Here is an 18085-nt window from a genome sequence, read left to right on the forward strand (position 1 = left end):
AACACACTACGCCACCATGGACTCAGATCCTGCAGTGCCAGACGTGTCCCACTGCTTAAGCCTGTACATGTCCGGGCCCGTCTGAAGTTTGCTAGAGAGCATTTGGATGATCCAGAGGAGTTTTGGGAGAATGTCCTATGGTCTGATGAAACCAAACTGGAACTGTTTGGTAGAAACACAACTTGTCGTGTTTGGAGGAAAAAGAATACTGAGTTGCATCCATCAAACACCATACCTACTGTAAAGCATGGTGATGGAAACATCATGCTTTGGGGCTGTTTCTCTGCAAAGGGGCCAGGACGACTGATCCGGGTACATGAAAGAATGAATGGGGCCATGTATCGTGAGATTTTGAGTGCAAACCTCCTTCCATCAGGAAGGGCATTGAAGATGAAACGTGGCTGGGTCTTTCAACATGACAATGATCCAAAGCACACCGCCAGGGCAACGAAGGAGTGGCTTCGTAAGAAGCATTTCAAGGTCCTGGAGTGGCCTAGCCAGTCTCCAGATCTCAACCCTATAGAAAACCTTTGGAGGGAGTTGAAAGTCTGTGTTGCCAAGCGAAAAGCCCAAAACATCACTGCTCTAGAGGAGATCTACATGGAGGAATGGGCCAACATACCAACAACAGTGTGTGGCAACCTTGTGAAGACTTACAGAAAACGTTTGACCTCTGTCATTGCCAGCAAAGGATATATCACAAAGTATTGAGATGAAATTTTGTTTCTGACCAAATACTTATTTTCCACCATAATATGCAAATAAAATGAAAAAAAAACAGACAATGTGATTTTCTGGATTTTTTTTTCTCAGTTTGTCTCCCATAGTTGAGGTCTACCTATGATGTAAATTACAGACGCCTCTCATATTTTTAAGTGGTGGAACTTGCACTATTGCTGACTGACTAAATACTTTTTTTCCCCACTGTACATGTCTGTGTGTATGTGTCGTATGTGTATACATGTCTTTGTGTGTATGTGCTGTGTATATTTGCATGTGTGCTTGTGTATGTACTGTGTACTGTATATACATGTGTGTGCATGTGTTGTATCTTTATTTGGGTTTGTGTGTCACATGAAGTATGAGTATTTGTGTATAACATACAGTGTGTAAGTTATATATTGGTGTTTCTGTACATTTGTGTGTCACATTCATCGTGAAACCACATGTATAAATACGAGAGCTTGCAAATGTAATCATGATGACAATGACCCAATGAACAAGCAAAATAATGCTCATTTCTCAGGTGATTGGATTGTTTATGCCTAGTCATGAGCGAGTATATTTGTTACTATTTGCTATTCGCACGGATAGTAGGGTATTCGGGTTACTCGTTACATTTTGAGTATTTGTGTACTCGCCTCACTATATTCGGATGTCCTGCTCTGCAGTTTTGGCGCCTCCTTTGCAGCCACTAAGCATGCTGGGCTTCTTAACCAATCACAGTAATGCCGCAGTCATCTTGGTTGTGGCATTACTGTGATTGGCTGGCCACCCAGCATCATAGGGTCTATTTAAAACCTGCTACCGCCATTTTGCGCACATTGCATCTACAAGCATAGGGAGAGAACGCTCAGCTGCTATGGAGAGTCTTTAGGACTCTTGATAACACAAAAGCCTTTTCAGGGCTACCTGCAGTGTATACTAGGTCAGTGTAGAGTAGGGAGAGAAAGATACTCGAGCAGGGACATTTTAAAGGAGATGGTCACTAAAACCACCAAAAAGTAGCTCTTTTCAGAGCTGAAGACAAACAACAAAGTCATAGTACAGGGAGGGAGAGAGTGCGTATTAGGTAGGGAGAGGTTAAAGTGTTCTTCCAGAGTCCATCTTAAAACAGCTCTTGTTAGAGGCAAAGCAATATTTTCCAGCACACAGAGTACTAGCATTTTCAGCTACCTTTTTTTAAGGCACCAGTCTATTTTCCCCACTGTTTTTGGGTTAGTGCCCTATGAAAAGCAGTGGTCCAAACATTTCCTTCTGTCTGCTACCAAGCACAGTCCAGGCCATTTAATCTTCTGTTTTTGTGGTCACAGCCTGCCTTCTGCTGTCCACATTAGTCCACTGAAAAAGGGGTATAGTGCCCTATGCAAAGCAGTAGTCCAAACATTATCAGAGCTGTGGCAAGCTTTAAAACAACAGACTGATCAGTGGCTCTCCCCGCTGCACCTCCAACCCGGTCTGGTCGACTGCGATAGTGGGCATAGCCTGGGGGTGGCTTTAAAGGTCAGCAATCTGGTACTCGTGCCATGCATGGCGCCCATGCTGAACCTAGTTGTTCAGAAATTTCTGAAAAGTTACCCTGCCTTGCCGTACCTACTTGTGAAGTTGCACCGTATTAGTGCCCATTTCTGCCATTCCTCTACTGCTTTTGCTGGTCTTACAGCGCTGCAAAAGCACTTGAATTTGCCAAGTCACTGACTCATTTGCAATCTACCCACACGGTGGAACTCAACCTATCATACATTGGTGAGGATTAGTGAGCAGCATAGGGTAGTAGCTGAAAACCAGCTTCAACATGCCAGTCAGACCGAGAGTCAGCCACCACACATAACAACTGTCGAGTGGGTGTGGGTCACTGACATTTGTGAGGTTCTTGAGAACTTTGAGTATGCACCAACCTCGTGAGCGGTGATCAGGCTATTATCAGCGTAACTATCCCATTGCTGTGTCTCTTGAAACAATCACTTCATGATCTCAAAGATGAATCTTTGAGTGCTCAGCATGTTGGTATGGAGCCAGATGTCACAATGGGTGATACTACCCAGTCCAACCAATATTCTTAGGGAACATTGAGTGATGAGGAGGAAGATGAGGAGGGAGAGGACTTGTTTTTCTGTGCTGTAGGGACTCGTAATGCTACAGAGGGGACACCCAACCCAAGTTTCATGCCTATGCAGCCTGGATGGGCTGGAGAAGAGGAGGTGAAGGAGGGGGAGGAGGTGAGTCAGCATGAGGAGAAGATGTGTGCTACTGTTCCTACTCTTAGGGACACAGAACATTTGCCTTTTTGCAGCTTAGCTCACATGGCACAGGTCATGTGTAAGTGTCTATGGCAAGACCCTCGCGTGATAAACATTTTATCTAACAACCAATACTGGTTGGCCACCTTTCTCGATCCATGGTATAAGGAGAAATTTCCTTCTCTCCTTTTGGAGTCACCAAAGAGTTTTACAATGGAATCGTTCAAGAGGGCCATTGTAGATCAGTTACCGAAAACACAACCCTCAGACAATGCTGGTGGCAGAGGAAGCGGCTGTTTTCAACACCAAGGGATAATAGGGAGAGACACGAACACCAAGTCCAACAGAGGTGGGGGGAAAATGTGCACAAATTGGGCAATTTTCAATAAACCAGCACAACAGCAAGGGCTATATGTTCCTGTAACAATGCCAAGGAGGGAGAAGTTGCAAAACTGAAGTGTGAAACAGGCCTAAGTCATCAAGGTGTTTCAAAGTTTTACAACTTTTTCATCAGCACAAACCTCAATATCGCTTGCTTCTTCCAATTTTTCACCGTGGGTCTGCAGTAGCCTTTAACGCTATCATTAGCTGTGTGCACACAACCCACCAGGTGAGCACCACTCTGTATGTTCTTTTATTACTGGTTAACCCAGGTAAGACCCAATTTGAGCTTTTCAGCATTTGTCTCTTCATTTTTAATGCATTTAGGCTCATCCTACTCCAGCAAAGAGTGCATCGCTCAGATGCTATGGCCAACACAACCAGTTTTATGTTAGACAGTTTTGATAAATTAGACCTGGCAAGACGAAAAATTGCGCTAATATAACCCACTAGAATACAATTTATCACTCAATAGTGATCCATAGTAAAATTAACCAAATAATCTCAAAAGACAGAAATATCTCCCAGAAGTTTATGTGGATAGCGCAAATAATAAAGAGATCTCCTAAAACCAATCCTACGCATTTCGGAGGCTTACTGCTTCCTTCTTCAGTCTTCCATCCCTGAAGAAGGAAGCAGTAAGCCTCCGAAACGCGTAGGATTGGTTCTTGGTCCTGTCAGTCATTTCAGCCGATCACGTAGTTCATCACGTGATAGTGACGTCACGCAAGGTCCTGCACCTTGCCGGCTTTTTTCATATCTCCCGCCGCTGGACCCGCTCTTTATCTTTATCGGCGATTACTATTGGAGATTTGGGCTATTGCTACCGGCCGGAGCATTGCCCGTTACCTACTCACATCAGAGGTGGACACTTTTTATTTCTTATCCGTTACTTCCTAAACATCTATGTGATCGTCACCATTTGGGAACGTACCATCACTCCAGCATGTAGGAGCACAGGAGGAGAGCGTCTCTCCGCCAGCTGAAATCTCTATTGAATTTTCTACAAATACAGCATTGGCATTGTGGAATGCGTTATCATCCCAGCCTATAGTGGTAAGGTAGGAGAAACATTTGTGCAAGTTGAACTTTTAATAACGCACGTGTTGTGAACAGTGACCTGGACGGTCATTTAAATTGTCTCAGCGTGTTAAGAGACCCACGGTTGCTGGCATTATTATTGTCATTATTATCTTGATAACAGTTTTAGGAGATTTCTTTATTATTTGCGCTATCCACATAAACTTCTGGGAGATATTTCTGTCTTTTGAGATTATTTGGTTAATTTTACTATGGATCGCTATTGAGTGATAAATTGTATTCTAGTGGGTTATATTAGCGCAATTATTTTTTAATATTTTAATTGTTTTATCTAGAGTTGAGCGAAACGGGTCGGTCAATTTCAAAAGTCGCCGACTTTTGGCAAAGTCGGGTTTCATGAAACGAAACCCGACCCTAGGATGGGGTCGGCCACGAGGTCGGCGACTTACGCGCCAAAGTCGCGTTTCAAAAGTTTGTTTTGCGCTCTTTTTCAGCCAATCAGGATCCACGGACACTGTGGGCAACGTGATGACATAGGCACGGGTCACCACCATCTTTCATAAGGGCATGCAAGTGATTGGCTTGCTTTGGTGGGCGTCACAGGGGGTATAAAAGGGCGTGCACTCCGACCGCCATCTTACTTCTGCCGATCTTAGCATAGGGAGAGGTTGCTGCTGATTCTGTAGGGAGAGCGTTAGGCAGGGAAGAAGAAAAAAAAAACTGCTTCTGCTGCTAGCGATTTTGCCTGTACAACACACCAGTCACTGTGTGTGCAGTGCAAGGGGAGGCTATATTGTGGTGTATCAGTGGTGTTGGTTGTTGGGCTGCCTTCTAAGGCTTCCTGACAGCTGCATTGCTGTTTACCCACTGCTCTGCAAACTGCTTTTTTAAAAGCAATCCCAATTTTTTTTTTTGTCCTGCTGAGGTACTGAGCTGCAAACTGCTTTTTTAAAAGCAATCCCAATTTTTTTTTTTTGTCCTGCTGAGGTACTGAGCGTGCATTTTTTCACACCATACAGCAGTGTACGCTCCTCACACAGTACCGTGTAACGGCTGTTATCACAGCCACAGTGAAGCTATCTGTGTCACTCTGTGAGAATAAGTCGAGGACATGTTCCGTTCTTACAGACCTGCACTCTAGGGAGATTCCTACTCTGCCCAATTCTACATACACCTTGTAGTTTGTGATACACTAGCCAATTTCTGCCTGTGACATAGCGCTGTGATATTCAGTGGGCCTCACACAATCCAAAAGTGTCCAGTGTCCACAAGTGTCTGCAGAAATTCAAAATCTCCCTTATCCTCTAGTCACTTTGGTCACAGCTGTGCCATCGAGCCTGTGACATAGCGCTCAGATATTCAGTGGGCCTCACACAATCCAAAAGTGTCCAGTGTCCACAAGTGTCTGCAGAAATTCAAAATCTCACTTATCCTCTAGTCACTTTGGTCACAGCTGTGCCATCGAGCCTGTGACATAGCGCTCAGATATTCAGTGGGCCTCACACAATCCAAAAGTGTCCAGTGTCCACAAGTGTCTGCAGAAATTCAAAATCTCACTTATCCTCTAGTCACTTTGGTCACAGCTGTGCCATCGAGCCTGTGACATAGCGCTCAGATATTCAGTGGGCCTCACACAATCCAAAAGTGTCCAGTGTCCACAAGTGTCTGCAGAAATTCAAAATCTCACTTATCCTCTAGTCACTTTGGTCACAGCTGTGCCATTGAGCCTGTGACATAGCGCTCAGATATTCAGTGTGCCTCACACAATCCAAAAGTGTCCATTGTCTGCAGAAATTCAAAATCTCACTTATCCTCTAGTCACTTTGGTCACAGCTGTGCCATCGAGCCTGTGACATAGTGCTCAGATATTCAGTGGGCCTCACACAATCCAAAAGTGTCCAGTGTCCATAAGTGTCTGCAGAAATTCAAAATCTCACTTATCCTCTAGTCACTTTGGTCACAGCTGTGCCATCGAGCCTGTGACATAGCGCTCAGATATTCAGTGGGCCTCACACAATCCAAAAGTGTCCAGTGTCCAGTAGTGTGAGCAGAAATTCAAAATCTCCCCTGTCCTATAGACACCTTGTACCTTGTTTTACATTACTATATAGTTTGTTGGATTTTGTCTACATTTCTACCAAAAATGAGGAAGGCTGGTGGAAGAGGCCGTGGAATTGGGCGGGGGTTGGCAGCTGGTAATGATGGTGTTGGTGGTGGATCTGATGGTAGTGGCAAGAGCAAAATAGGACCGAATGCAGGAGGTGTTGAGCCTGCGTCATCGTCTGGCTCCATAAGGCTTCGAAGGCTTAGTTTTCTAGGAGTTGGCAAACCGCTTTTAAAGCCAGAGCATCAGGAAAAAGTTTTGTCTTACATTGCTGACTCAGCCTCCAGCTCTATCGCCTCCTCTTCTTCAGTTGTAAAAAGTAAAAGCACTGAGTCGTCATTGGAGGCTCATGTTCATGAACCACACCTTTCCTTGTGTCCTTCACCCCAACCAAGATTGAAGGATGACGCAGGCCATACTACTGATTACTCCATGGAGCTGTTTTCACATACCATGCCTGGATTATCAAGTGAAATGGTGAATTACCCAGGCCAAGATGAATCTGACATGGAGTGCACTGATGCACAGCCGCTGATGGATGATTCTGCTGGTACATTCACTCAGAGCACTACATTGTCCTCGCAGTGTACAGAGCCAGATTCTGACCCTGATGAGACTCAGGTGCCCCTTCCCGCACACTATACCACCATACACGGTGACACAGAGGAAGGTGCACATGACATTGAAGAGGAGGTGATGGATGACCCAGTTGTTGACCCAGATTGGCATCCATTGGGGGAAGAGGGTGCTGCTTCCAATAGCTCAGATGAGGAGCATCCACAGCAGACATCGACATCGCAACAGCTGTTATCTGGCAGGCCCGGAGCACTCCAAAGACAGGTTCCAAAAATCAAAAGAGTTGCTGGACAGCTTGTCCAGAGGGTCAAAAGATCACAGCGTGCTAGGCCGCAAAATGTCTGCCAAAGTAGGAAGAGTGCAGTGTGGCACTTTTTTGAACAAAATCCTCATGATCAGGCCAAGGTTATCTGTAAGAAGTGCGCAAAGACCTTTAGCCGAGGGAAAAATCTGAAAAATTTGAATACCAGTTGCATGCTTAGACATTTAACCACCATGCACTTGCAAGCGTGGACACAACACCAAACCTCAAGTGCCACATGTGCAACTGATCAAAACGAAGGTAGTCAGCAACGCTACATTGTTTCCCCCACTGTAAGCCCACTGGTTAGCACAGCAGCAAATGTTGAGGTGTCGTTGCAAGGCCACAGCAGTCAGGGAATCCCACTGTTATATCAACGAAAGACTGATTCTAGGCCATCAGAAAGAACACCAACTCCATCACCATCATCAACCCTCTCTCAGTCCGCCCTGTCCACCGCTACTTCCACCATATGCAGCTCTCAAGTCCAGCTCACCCTCCCAGACACTATGAGTAGGTCAAGAAAGTACTCAGTCTCTCATCCGCGTACACTGGGTTTGAACGCCCACATTGCCAAACTAATCTCGTTTGAGATGATGCCCTTTCGGTTGGTGGAAAGCGCAGCTTTCCGGGAACTCATGGCCTATGCAGTACCACGCTATGACCTACCCAGTCGCCACTTCTTCTCTCGCAAAGCCATCCCAGCCCTTCACCATCATGTGAAAGACCGCATTGTCCATGCACTCAAGCAGTCAGTGAGCGGAAAGGTGCACCTCACAACTGATGCATGGTCCAGTCGGCATGGCCAGGGCCATTACGTGTCCATCACTGCGCACTGGGTTAATGTGGTGGATGCAGGGTCCACAGGGGACAGCGGTGGTGGGACAGTGCTGCCTAGCCCACGGTATAGGAAACAGTTGGCTGTAGGCGTTCGACCCTCCTCCTCCTCCTCCTCCAGAAGCGAAAGCTCGTCCACAGAGCGCAGTCGTACAAGCACTCCATCTGCAGCTGCCACTGTTGCACACGAGGTGTCCCCCTATCGAGCAGCTAGTGGAAAGCATCAGCAGGCTGTGTTGCAGATGATGTGTTTGGACGACAGACACACCGCCGAGGTGCTGGCCGAGTACTTGAAACGACAAACTGAGTCATGGCTGGGCAGTGTACATCTTGAGGCAGGCAAGGTAGTTAGTGATAACGGACGTAATTTTGTGGCAGCCATAGCCCTTTCAAAACTCAGCCACATACCTTGCTTGGCTCACACCTTGAACCTGGTGGTGCAGTGCTTCCTCAAAAATTATCCGGAGTTAACAGCCCTGCTCCAGAAGGTGCGAAGACTGTGCGCGCACATCCGCCGGTCGCCTGTACACTCCGTTCGTATGCAGAAGCTGCAGCGATTGCTCCACCTTCCCAACCACCGCCTCATTATCGACATTGCAACAAGGTGGAACTCCACCCTGCACATGGTGGAGCGGCTGTGCGAGCAGAGGCAGGCCATAATGCATTTGTGGGAGGATACACGGCCAGGCACTTTGAGAGCAGACATGGAGTTGACAGGTGTGCAGTGGTCGAAGCTGAAAGACCTCTGTAAAGTCCTTCAGTGTTTTGAGGAATGCACACGGCTGGTAAGCGCAGACGACGCCATCCTAAGCATGAGCATCCCGCTTATGCGTCTGCTCATGCAAACTTTGACGCACCTTAAGGAGCAGGCTTCTGCAGCCAATGTTGATGAGGAGGAAGAGGAGGAGGGAATCCTTGATGACATTCAGCCATTGTCTGCTCAGGGACCTCTCCTGGACGAGGTGGAGGAAGAAGAGGAGGAGGAGGATGATGGGGATGATTACTTAGGGGAGGAGGATGCATCTCGTGGGGCAAGTGAAAATGTTGGCGTGGCAAGGTCTGGTACAGGATTTGTGCGTGACTGGAGGGATGTGGATTTGCCAGAAAGTGCTCCTCCAACCAGCACTCGCAGTGCATCATTGACACCAGGAACATTGGCCCACATGTCAGATTATGCCTTGCAGATCCTAAAAAGGGACCCCCGCATTGCCAAAATGATGAACGATGACGACTACTGGTTGGCCAGCATCCTGGATCCACGCTATAAAGGCAAATTACAAAACATCATGCCACAGGAGAACCTTGACCTAATATTGGCTAATAAACAAGCAACTCTGGTAAATCGGTTGCTTGAGGCATTCCCAGCACACAGCAGCGGTGATGGTTCTCACACGAGCCGTACGGGCCGGGGGCAGCTTGGCAGAGGTGTTCGTGGTGCACACAGCAGAAGTGGCGTTGGAGACAGGGGTTTCATGACAATGTTGTGGACTGATTTTTCAAGTACCGCTCACACAACTGGTAATACTGCATCGATGGAAAGTGACAGGAGACAGCAGTTGTCAACTATGGTTACAAACTACTTATCCTCCCATATCGATGTTCTCCCACACAGGTCATTCCCCTTTGACTATTGGGCCGCTAAACTGGACACCTGGCCTGAATTGGCACAATATGCCTAACAGGAGCTCGCTTGCCCAGCTGCAAGTGTGCTATCGGAAAGAGTCTTCAGTTCAGCTGGATCAATCCTGACAGAAAAAAGGACCCGTCTGTCAACCCAAAATGTGGATGATCTAACCTTCATTAAAATGAACCATGCATGGGTTTCCAAGGATTTTGTCCCACCTTCCCCTGATGACACATAGGGTGACAGAAAAATGGCTTGCTTTGGTCCACCTCTTCCTGGGACTTGACCTATTTCGCCTTTTGCATCAGCTGAATGTCCAACATCAACATATGCCACTTTCAAAAACTCCCTAACTGTGCTGCCTCCCCCCCCATGGCCGGGGTCACCACCTAGCGCACGACACCGTGCGAGTGCCGTTGCCCTGGACAGGTGGGTAGGCCGACTCTTGGGCGCGGGCACTGGCACAGGGTCCCTCATAGTGCAATCAAGTGTCTCTGATGGTGGTGGTGCACACCGGCCGTCAGACACACCGCCGTACTATGAGGGGCCCAGTGCCAGTACCGACGCCCACGAGTGGGCCCCCCTTGCTTGGGCAGGGCCCCAGCATTTGCAATCTTTACCTCTCCCTGCTCCTCTGCTGTGTAGTCTGGGTCGTCAAATCCATACTGTGCCTGACACCATTTGAGCCTGCCTCCTGATGTATAGACATATATTTTGAATGTGTACGCTATCCATACATGTTATCTGGGGATACGGTACCCTTTCTAACCTTTGTGCAATCACGTGCAATCCATACTGGGCCTAACACCGTCTGAGCCTGCCTCCTAATGTATAGACATATATTTTGAATGTGTACGCTATCCATACATGTTATCTGGGGATACGGTACCCTTTCTAACCTTTGTGCAATCACGTGCAATCCATACTGGGCCTAACACCGTCTGAGCCTGCCTCCTGATGTATAGACATATATTTTGAATGTGTACGCTATCCATACATGTTATCTGGTGATACGGTACCCTTTCTAACCTTTGTGCAATCACGTGCAATCCATACTGGGTAAAACACCGTCTGAGCCTGCCTCCTGATGTATAGACATATATTTTGAATGTGTACGCTATCCATACATGTTATCTGGGGATACGGTACCCTTTCTCACCTTTGTGCAATCACGTGTAATCCATACTGGGCGTGAGAACGGCTGGCGAGCTGTTAAGCAAGCTACAGCACCTGTGGTTTGCACACGTAAGTTTTTAATTTTTTCAGGAATGACGGTTAGGCCTAATTCTGGAACTGCGGTTGACCTGCACTTACTGGGAAATCATTGTTCGCGGGTAATAATTGTAATCAGTGATCCCCATCACTAACGTTGTTCAGCGGGTTATCTGCACCTGTAAGCGACAAACGCTGGCCTTTTCAGTGTAGCGCACATGCAGCCACAGACATGTAAGGGCATGACACACCAGTTATTGGCCAATCTCATGTGCCAGAGCCTCACGTGTCCCTCTAGTACGCCGGACTCGGACCGCGGGGCATGACGGAGTCTCGTTCGTTAATGGAATTAAGCTTGCAATGTGTGCATCTGTTCTGTAGCTGGCATGGTTGAGGTTTCCCAGGTGGAGTCGAATTTAACCATAGGCTCCACTCCTGGTGATGCCCTTCTGGACATTCCTTTAAGGTTCAGCTTTGCAACCATACTGCCCACGTAAAACAAACACTTTGCCTTCATGAACGCTGTTTGGAGGGTCATGACTCGTGGGAATAATGCCGCCCAATCAGTTAACCTGCTAGAGAGATCGTTCGTTGCTCCCAAGCATGATATCACACTCCCTAGGAAGAAGGTAATGCCACTGTGGTGACCGTACTCCTGGGGGCGACACAAGTGCACTGATGCCCAGCCACTGCTCGATGAATCTGCTGGTACATTGACCCAGACCACTACATTCCCCTCGCACGCTACACGGCCTGAATCTGACCCTGATGAAACTCAGGTTACCCTTCCCATATACAGTTCCATCTTACACGGTGACAAAGAGGAAGCTGCAGATGAAAGTGCAGGTTCGGCCCACCCGCCATCAGACACACCACCGTTCTATCAGGGGCCCTGTGCCAGTGCCGTCGCCAACGAGTGGGCCCCCCCTGCTTGCTCAGGATCACAACACTTGCAAAGTTGAAATACTGTGCAGTGAGATGGAAGATGGGGACGACGAGGAGTCCAGACAAGTACAGGGATTCCCTAGCGAGGAGACTTATTTGATTGTTTTCAATGTTGGGACAGCAATTTTTGGGGAGCACTATACTCTGGAGAATGATAGATGGGGCCCACCATACACTGGAACATTCCAAAGGTGGACATCAGACACTGGAGCAGCATTTACAGGGCCCATTATACACTAGAGCATTAGAAATTGGGCCCATTATGTTTGGAGCATTATTTGGGCCCATAAGACAGTGGAGCTTCATCCATGGGGACCAACATATACTGTAGCATTATGTGGAGCTCATCATATACTGTTTCAAACATTATATGGGACCAATGATTCTGTATGGAGAAATAGATGGGCCTCGTCATGAGATGTAAAAAGTGAAGTATTTTTCATTGTACTATACCGCTATTTCTCTGCCGTATCGGAGCATGATGAGTTGTGGTATTATGTGTTAAAGGGGCGCTCTTTCGCCCAGGGCACATGAAAACCTGGAGCCATCCCCCCCCCCACAACTGTAGCCAAATAACCCCCATTTTTCAGTGCGTAACTTGTATTATGAAGTTAATTAAGGTTGACAAGCTTAAGTAAGAAGAATTGATGCTTTTGGCATTCAAATGGGCACTGTTGGTGTGTTTCCTGTCCTCCTCTCACTGCCGACTTTTATTCCCCATTGACTTACATTGGGTTTCGTGTTTCGGGATGACCCCGACTTTTCCCTATAATCGGGCAATCTTGCTCGACCCGACTTTTGGAAAAGTCGGGTTTCACGAAACGAAACGCGACCCTAAAAAACCAAAAGTCGCTCAACTCTAGTTTTATCAGTCAGACAAAAAGGTGGTGTTGTCTGATAATTTGCAGCTTGTATATCCCTAAGCGCAGCGCCACTGGTTGTATTATATTCGTTTCATTTAAGACGAAAAATTGTCCTAGCTGGCCGACACAAACAACTACAGTGCAGCTTTGGTTTTTCAAGAGCACCATAAGAAATGAAACTTCTGAAAGCTGTGTACCGTAATAATTGTTATGGAAACTAAGGCAATTTTCCTAAGTCTTCCTTTATGTTTACAGGGAATCTGTCACCAGGGTTTTGCTACCTTATCAGCATGACGCAGAGGCAGAGAAGAGACCCTGATTCCATGAGTATTTTTTTAGACATTTTTGTAGCATTGAGTTTTAATAAATTGAGCAAATGGTAATTTTTATTGAACCTTGGGATGAGTGCTGGATACATACAGTGGGGAAAAAAAGTATTTAGTCAGTCAGCAATAGTGCAAGTTCCACCACTTAAAAAGATGAGAGGCGTCTGTAATTTACATCATAGGTAGACCTCAACTATGGGAGACAAACTGAGAAAAAAAAATCCAGAAAATCACATTGTCTGTTTTTTTTTCATTTTATTTGCATATTATGGTGGAAAATAAGTATTTGGTCAGAAACAAAATTTCATCTCAATACTTTGTGATATATCCTTTGTTGGCAATGACAGAGGTCAAACGTTTTCTGTAAGTCTTCACAAGGTTGCCACACACTGTTGTTGGTATGTTGGCCCATTCCTCCATGCAGATCTCCTCTAGAGCAGTGATGTTTTTGGCTTTTCGCTTGGCAACACGGACTTTAAACTCCCTCCAAAGGTTTTCTATAGGGTTGAGATCTGGAGACTGGCTAGGCCACTCCAGGACCTTGAAATGCTTCTTACGAAGCCACTCCTTTGTTGCCCTGGCGGTGTGCTTTGGATCATTGTCATGTTGAAAGACCCAGCCACGTTTCATCTTCAATGCCCTTGCTGATGGAAGGAGGTTTGCACTCAAAATCTCACGATACATGGCCCCATTCATTCTTTCATGTACCCGGATCAGTCATCCTGGCCCCTTTGCAGAGAAACAGCCCCAAAGCATGATGTTTCCACCACCATGCTTTACAGTAGGTATGGTGTTTGATGGATGCAACTCAGTATTCTTTTTCCTCCAAACACGACAAGTTGTGTTTCTACCAAACAGTTCCAGTTTGGTTTCATCAGACCATAGGAAATTCTCCCAAAACTCCTCTGGATCATCCAAATGCTCTCTAGCAAACTTCAGACAGGCCCGGACATGTACAGGCTTAAGCAGTAGGACACGTCTGGCACTGCAGGATCTGAGTCCATGGTGGCGTAGTGTGTTACTTATGGTAGGCCTTGTTACATTGGTCCCAGCTCTCTGCAGTTCATTCACTAGGTCCCCCCGCGTGGTTCTGGGATTTTTGCTCACCGTTCTTGTGATCATTCTGACCCCACGGGGTGGGATTTTGCGTGGAGCACCAGATCGAGGGAGATTATCAGTGGTCTTGTATGTCTTCCATTTTCTAATTATTGCTCCCACAGTTGATTTCTTCACTCCAAGCTGGTTGGCTATTGCAGATTCAGTCTTCCCAGCCTGGTGCAGGGCTACAATTTTGTTTCTGGTGTCCTTTGACAGCTCTTTGGTCTTCACCATAGTGGAGTTTGGAGTCAGACTGTTTGAGGGTGTGCACAGGTGTCTTTTTATACTGATAACAAGTTTAAACAGGTGCCATTACTACAGGTAATGAGTGGAGGAAAGAGGAGACTCTTAAAGAAGAAGTTACAGGTCTGTGAGAGCCAGAAATCTTGATTGCTTGTTTCTGACCAAATACTTATTTTCCACCATAATATGCAAATAAAATGAAAAAAAAAACAGACAATGTGATTTTCTGGATTTTTTTTTCTCAGTTTGTCTCCCATAGTTGAGGTCTACCTATGATGTAAATTACAGACGCCTCTCATCTTTTTAAGTGGTGGAACTTGCACTATTGCTGACTGACTAAATACTTTTTTTCCCCACTGTATTTCCCACATTCTTTGAGCTGCTTGCTGCAGTTTTGATAAAATCAGTGTTTTATCTGCTGCAGATCTACCAGTTCTCTGAATTCTGAGCTCTGTATAACCCCACCCAAACCACTGATTGGCAGCTTTCTGTCTACACTGTGCATAGGCAAAATACTGCCAATCAGTGGAGAGTGCGGGGTTATACATATTTCTTAAATATTGAGGACTACACAGCAGTAGGTTTACCAGTCCTCTAATGATAATCTCCTTGTGATAAAACAGTGATTTTATCAAAACTGCAGCTAGCAACCCAGTAAGTGACACATCTCTGGAATCATAGTCTTTTCCCCTACATTACGGTAATATCAGATCAAGTAGCAAAAACCTGCTGACGGATTCCCTTTAAAGTAACTGTTAGGAGACTAACATTGTTTATCCAGTGACTCCAATTTGCACATCAGGAGCTGATAGGTGCGACTGACGTGACAACCATCAGATGCTTAATAAATGCAGATTGGATAGGTGCAGAGTACCAGCAGGGCTCACATGGTACCTGCCAAGTGTTGATTTTAGCTGTACCTCTCTTCTCCCATTGTGGACTTGAGAGGAGTTTGATACCCATTTATTTTATTAGAGAATGCATGGCAAGGATGCATACAATGTTATAGCACAGTGAACTTATGGAAGAAAAAAGGCAGAAGAACGTAATTTGTACAAGCTACTATACAGTAGATGAGTCTAATGGCCATGTCAGTAGTCTGTGGATAACGGACAGTACTCCTACGAATCGCCTCCTACCTGATAGGATCTCTGGTGCCATTTCTGATTTGTGCGCCCAGCCCAAAGCCATTCTTGTGTCATGACAAATGCATTATGATGATCTAGCAAGGTTGCCAACTGTCCAGACATTACTGGACAGTCAATGAAAATCTGGCACTTTTTCCTCTGTACTTAAAAAATTTTGATGTGTACATGATTTTTAATTTTTTTGAGTTGGAGAACCTTCAGATTATTATGACTATGATTATCATCGTTTTACACATGACATTGAATGCAACCAAAGTCTTTATATCACAAATATGGGCTGTAGGCATCTATCACATAAAATCTTAATGATTTATTATTATTTTCAAATGTGTCCGTAAAAAAATGTTGGCTGTCCGTAATTTTTCCATATGCTCTTCAGCAAAAATAGCAAATCAATTTGGCATTACTGCGTGGTAGGCCTACTAATGAGAAGATAGGACTGCACCAGGTAGCAGGCAACTCATAGGCTTCCGTCCTGTGGCCATAAACTACTGATGTAGCCACTGGCCCAGGGTCCTTATCATCTCTACAATACTGTATATACTGTGTTGTAATAAGCACCACATATTGCAGTTACACGGAAACTAAATGTTTTTTTTAAGTGCAACAGACAGTACAAGAATGGCATTACAGAACAATATTTTATAAGATTACTTTGTTGCTGAAAATAGATGCAGTTTACTTAAAGGGGATATCCGGGACTTAAAAAAAAGGCATGTAGTTGCTAACTGAGGCAGCTACCTGCCTGTTGTACCCGGCGCTGGTCATTAACCGCTCCTGCCAGAGATTCAGCTACTCCATGCCAACAGAACATCAGTTTCTCTTCTGTTTGACAGGGCCGGACCACTGGTGTCATGCTGATTGACAGCCATCTCTCTGCTACCTAATTGGGAGAAGCAGCTGTCAATCAGTGGTCCGGCCCAGTCAACTGGAAGAGAAACTGGTGCTCTGTTGACAGGGAGTAGCTGAATCTCTGTCTGGAGCGGTCAATGACCGGCACCAGGTACAACAGGCAGGCAGTTGCCTCTTTTAGCAATAACATGCCTTTTTATTTTAAGTTTCAGCTATCCCCTTTCATATTAATGCTGGTGGAATATTGTCTCACTAATTTATGAAATAATGCCAAATTGGAGTGAGAAAGCAATGACTGCCCAATCCTCATATAATGGCACTGTGCTTTCCTAGTGCTATAGTCGCTTCATTCTAGTGATTTCCATGAATCAAAACTTCGACCCCACCAATCTAATTCGATATGCCTTTAATATTTTTACAGATCCAACCCATTTAATCAATTGTTTCTAAAGTTATGAAATCACATTCATAATCACAAGATAGATGAACACTATAACATTACAAAAAAATGCTATTTTGATAATAATGTACACGTTTCCGATAAATAAGTGGGACATAATCAGAAGCACGGGCTATGCTAGAACTTAGTTGTATTCAGTATTATTTTAATAACCATAATCACAAGTGTCTGATGACAGTAAATGAAGTTACGTAAGTCTTACCTTCTTTCATCTGGTCTGTATGATGAGGAGGACCGGCCACTGGTCCAAATAAACATCTTAGAGTGTTGTCCAACTTTGCCTTTCCTGACAGTGGTGGACTTGGTGGAGTGATGCAGAGACCTGAGAGAAGGATACTTTGAGTCATTCATTTGAAAAACCTGATGAAAATCAGTGTCCATAACCTAAACGCTTTTTAGTGCGACTTTTATCTTACTAAAGATTTTCACATTGAGAGACAGGCAGATTACGTAAACTCATGCATAAAATAATAGAATGTCTCCTCTCGCTCAGCACTTTTTATTGACCGCACTATCTCAGACTTTGATTCTCACATGTCCACTTCCAGCAGTGTGAGACAAGGCACCATTTATTCCTGCCCTGGTAGATTTTGCTGTGGAAAATAAGGAGACACCGGTGACCTAGTAGGTGTAAAGTCATAATCCTCTAGGCGGTTAATAAATTGGAGTTTTGGAGGCTACAGTTTGGTGCTTTATTTAATCCGCCCATGTTTCTTCTAATTCTTTTCTCTTTCTAAGCAAAAATGTATCCAATATATCATTATATGATTCAATGCTGGATTCAAGCTACTTTGCTCCGGTACCAAGCCTGAAGTTAAATATCACCTCTTGTTTACATACGGTAAGTCTCCCCCCCCCCCCCCGACACCGCTCCGGAGAATCTTAGCAACCTGGCCAGGTGCTCCTGTTCCATGATGCCTAATGTCCAGTGATGCAAGCAGGATCCGTTCCAAGGTTTGCTTCCTTTATTGCTTTCATGGTTTTAACCACTTCATTGCCAGCTCGTTTGCTGCAAGAATAAGCTGTGTCATTTCTATAGAAATCACACATTTCTGCCTTTATTGCATCTGACTTCTCTGATTCATTTTTAAGTCAGAATTGCTTAAAACAGCAA

General features: G+C 45.4%; 1 protein-coding gene across 1 annotated transcript in view; it reads right to left on the reverse strand.

Moving 5' to 3' along the window:
- Positions 1–17289, reverse strand: part of KCNMB2 (potassium calcium-activated channel subfamily M regulatory beta subunit 2) — a 267802-nt gene extending 250513 nt beyond the window's left edge. The window contains exon 1 of the mRNA XM_073578809.1: positions 17174–17289. Within this exon, the coding sequence (XP_073434910.1) occupies positions 17174–17229 (56 nt within the window). The 5' untranslated portion in view covers positions 17230–17289. The remainder of the gene's footprint in view (positions 1–17173) is intronic.
- Between the last annotated feature and the right edge of the window lie 796 nt (positions 17290–18085).

This window comes from Dendrobates tinctorius, unplaced genomic scaffold, assembly GCF_039654945.1.
Source record: "Dendrobates tinctorius isolate UK_male_01 unplaced genomic scaffold, ASM3965494v1 ptg000060l, whole genome shotgun sequence".
In the NCBI taxonomy this organism is placed as follows: Eukaryota; Metazoa; Chordata; class Amphibia; order Anura; family Dendrobatidae; genus Dendrobates; species Dendrobates tinctorius.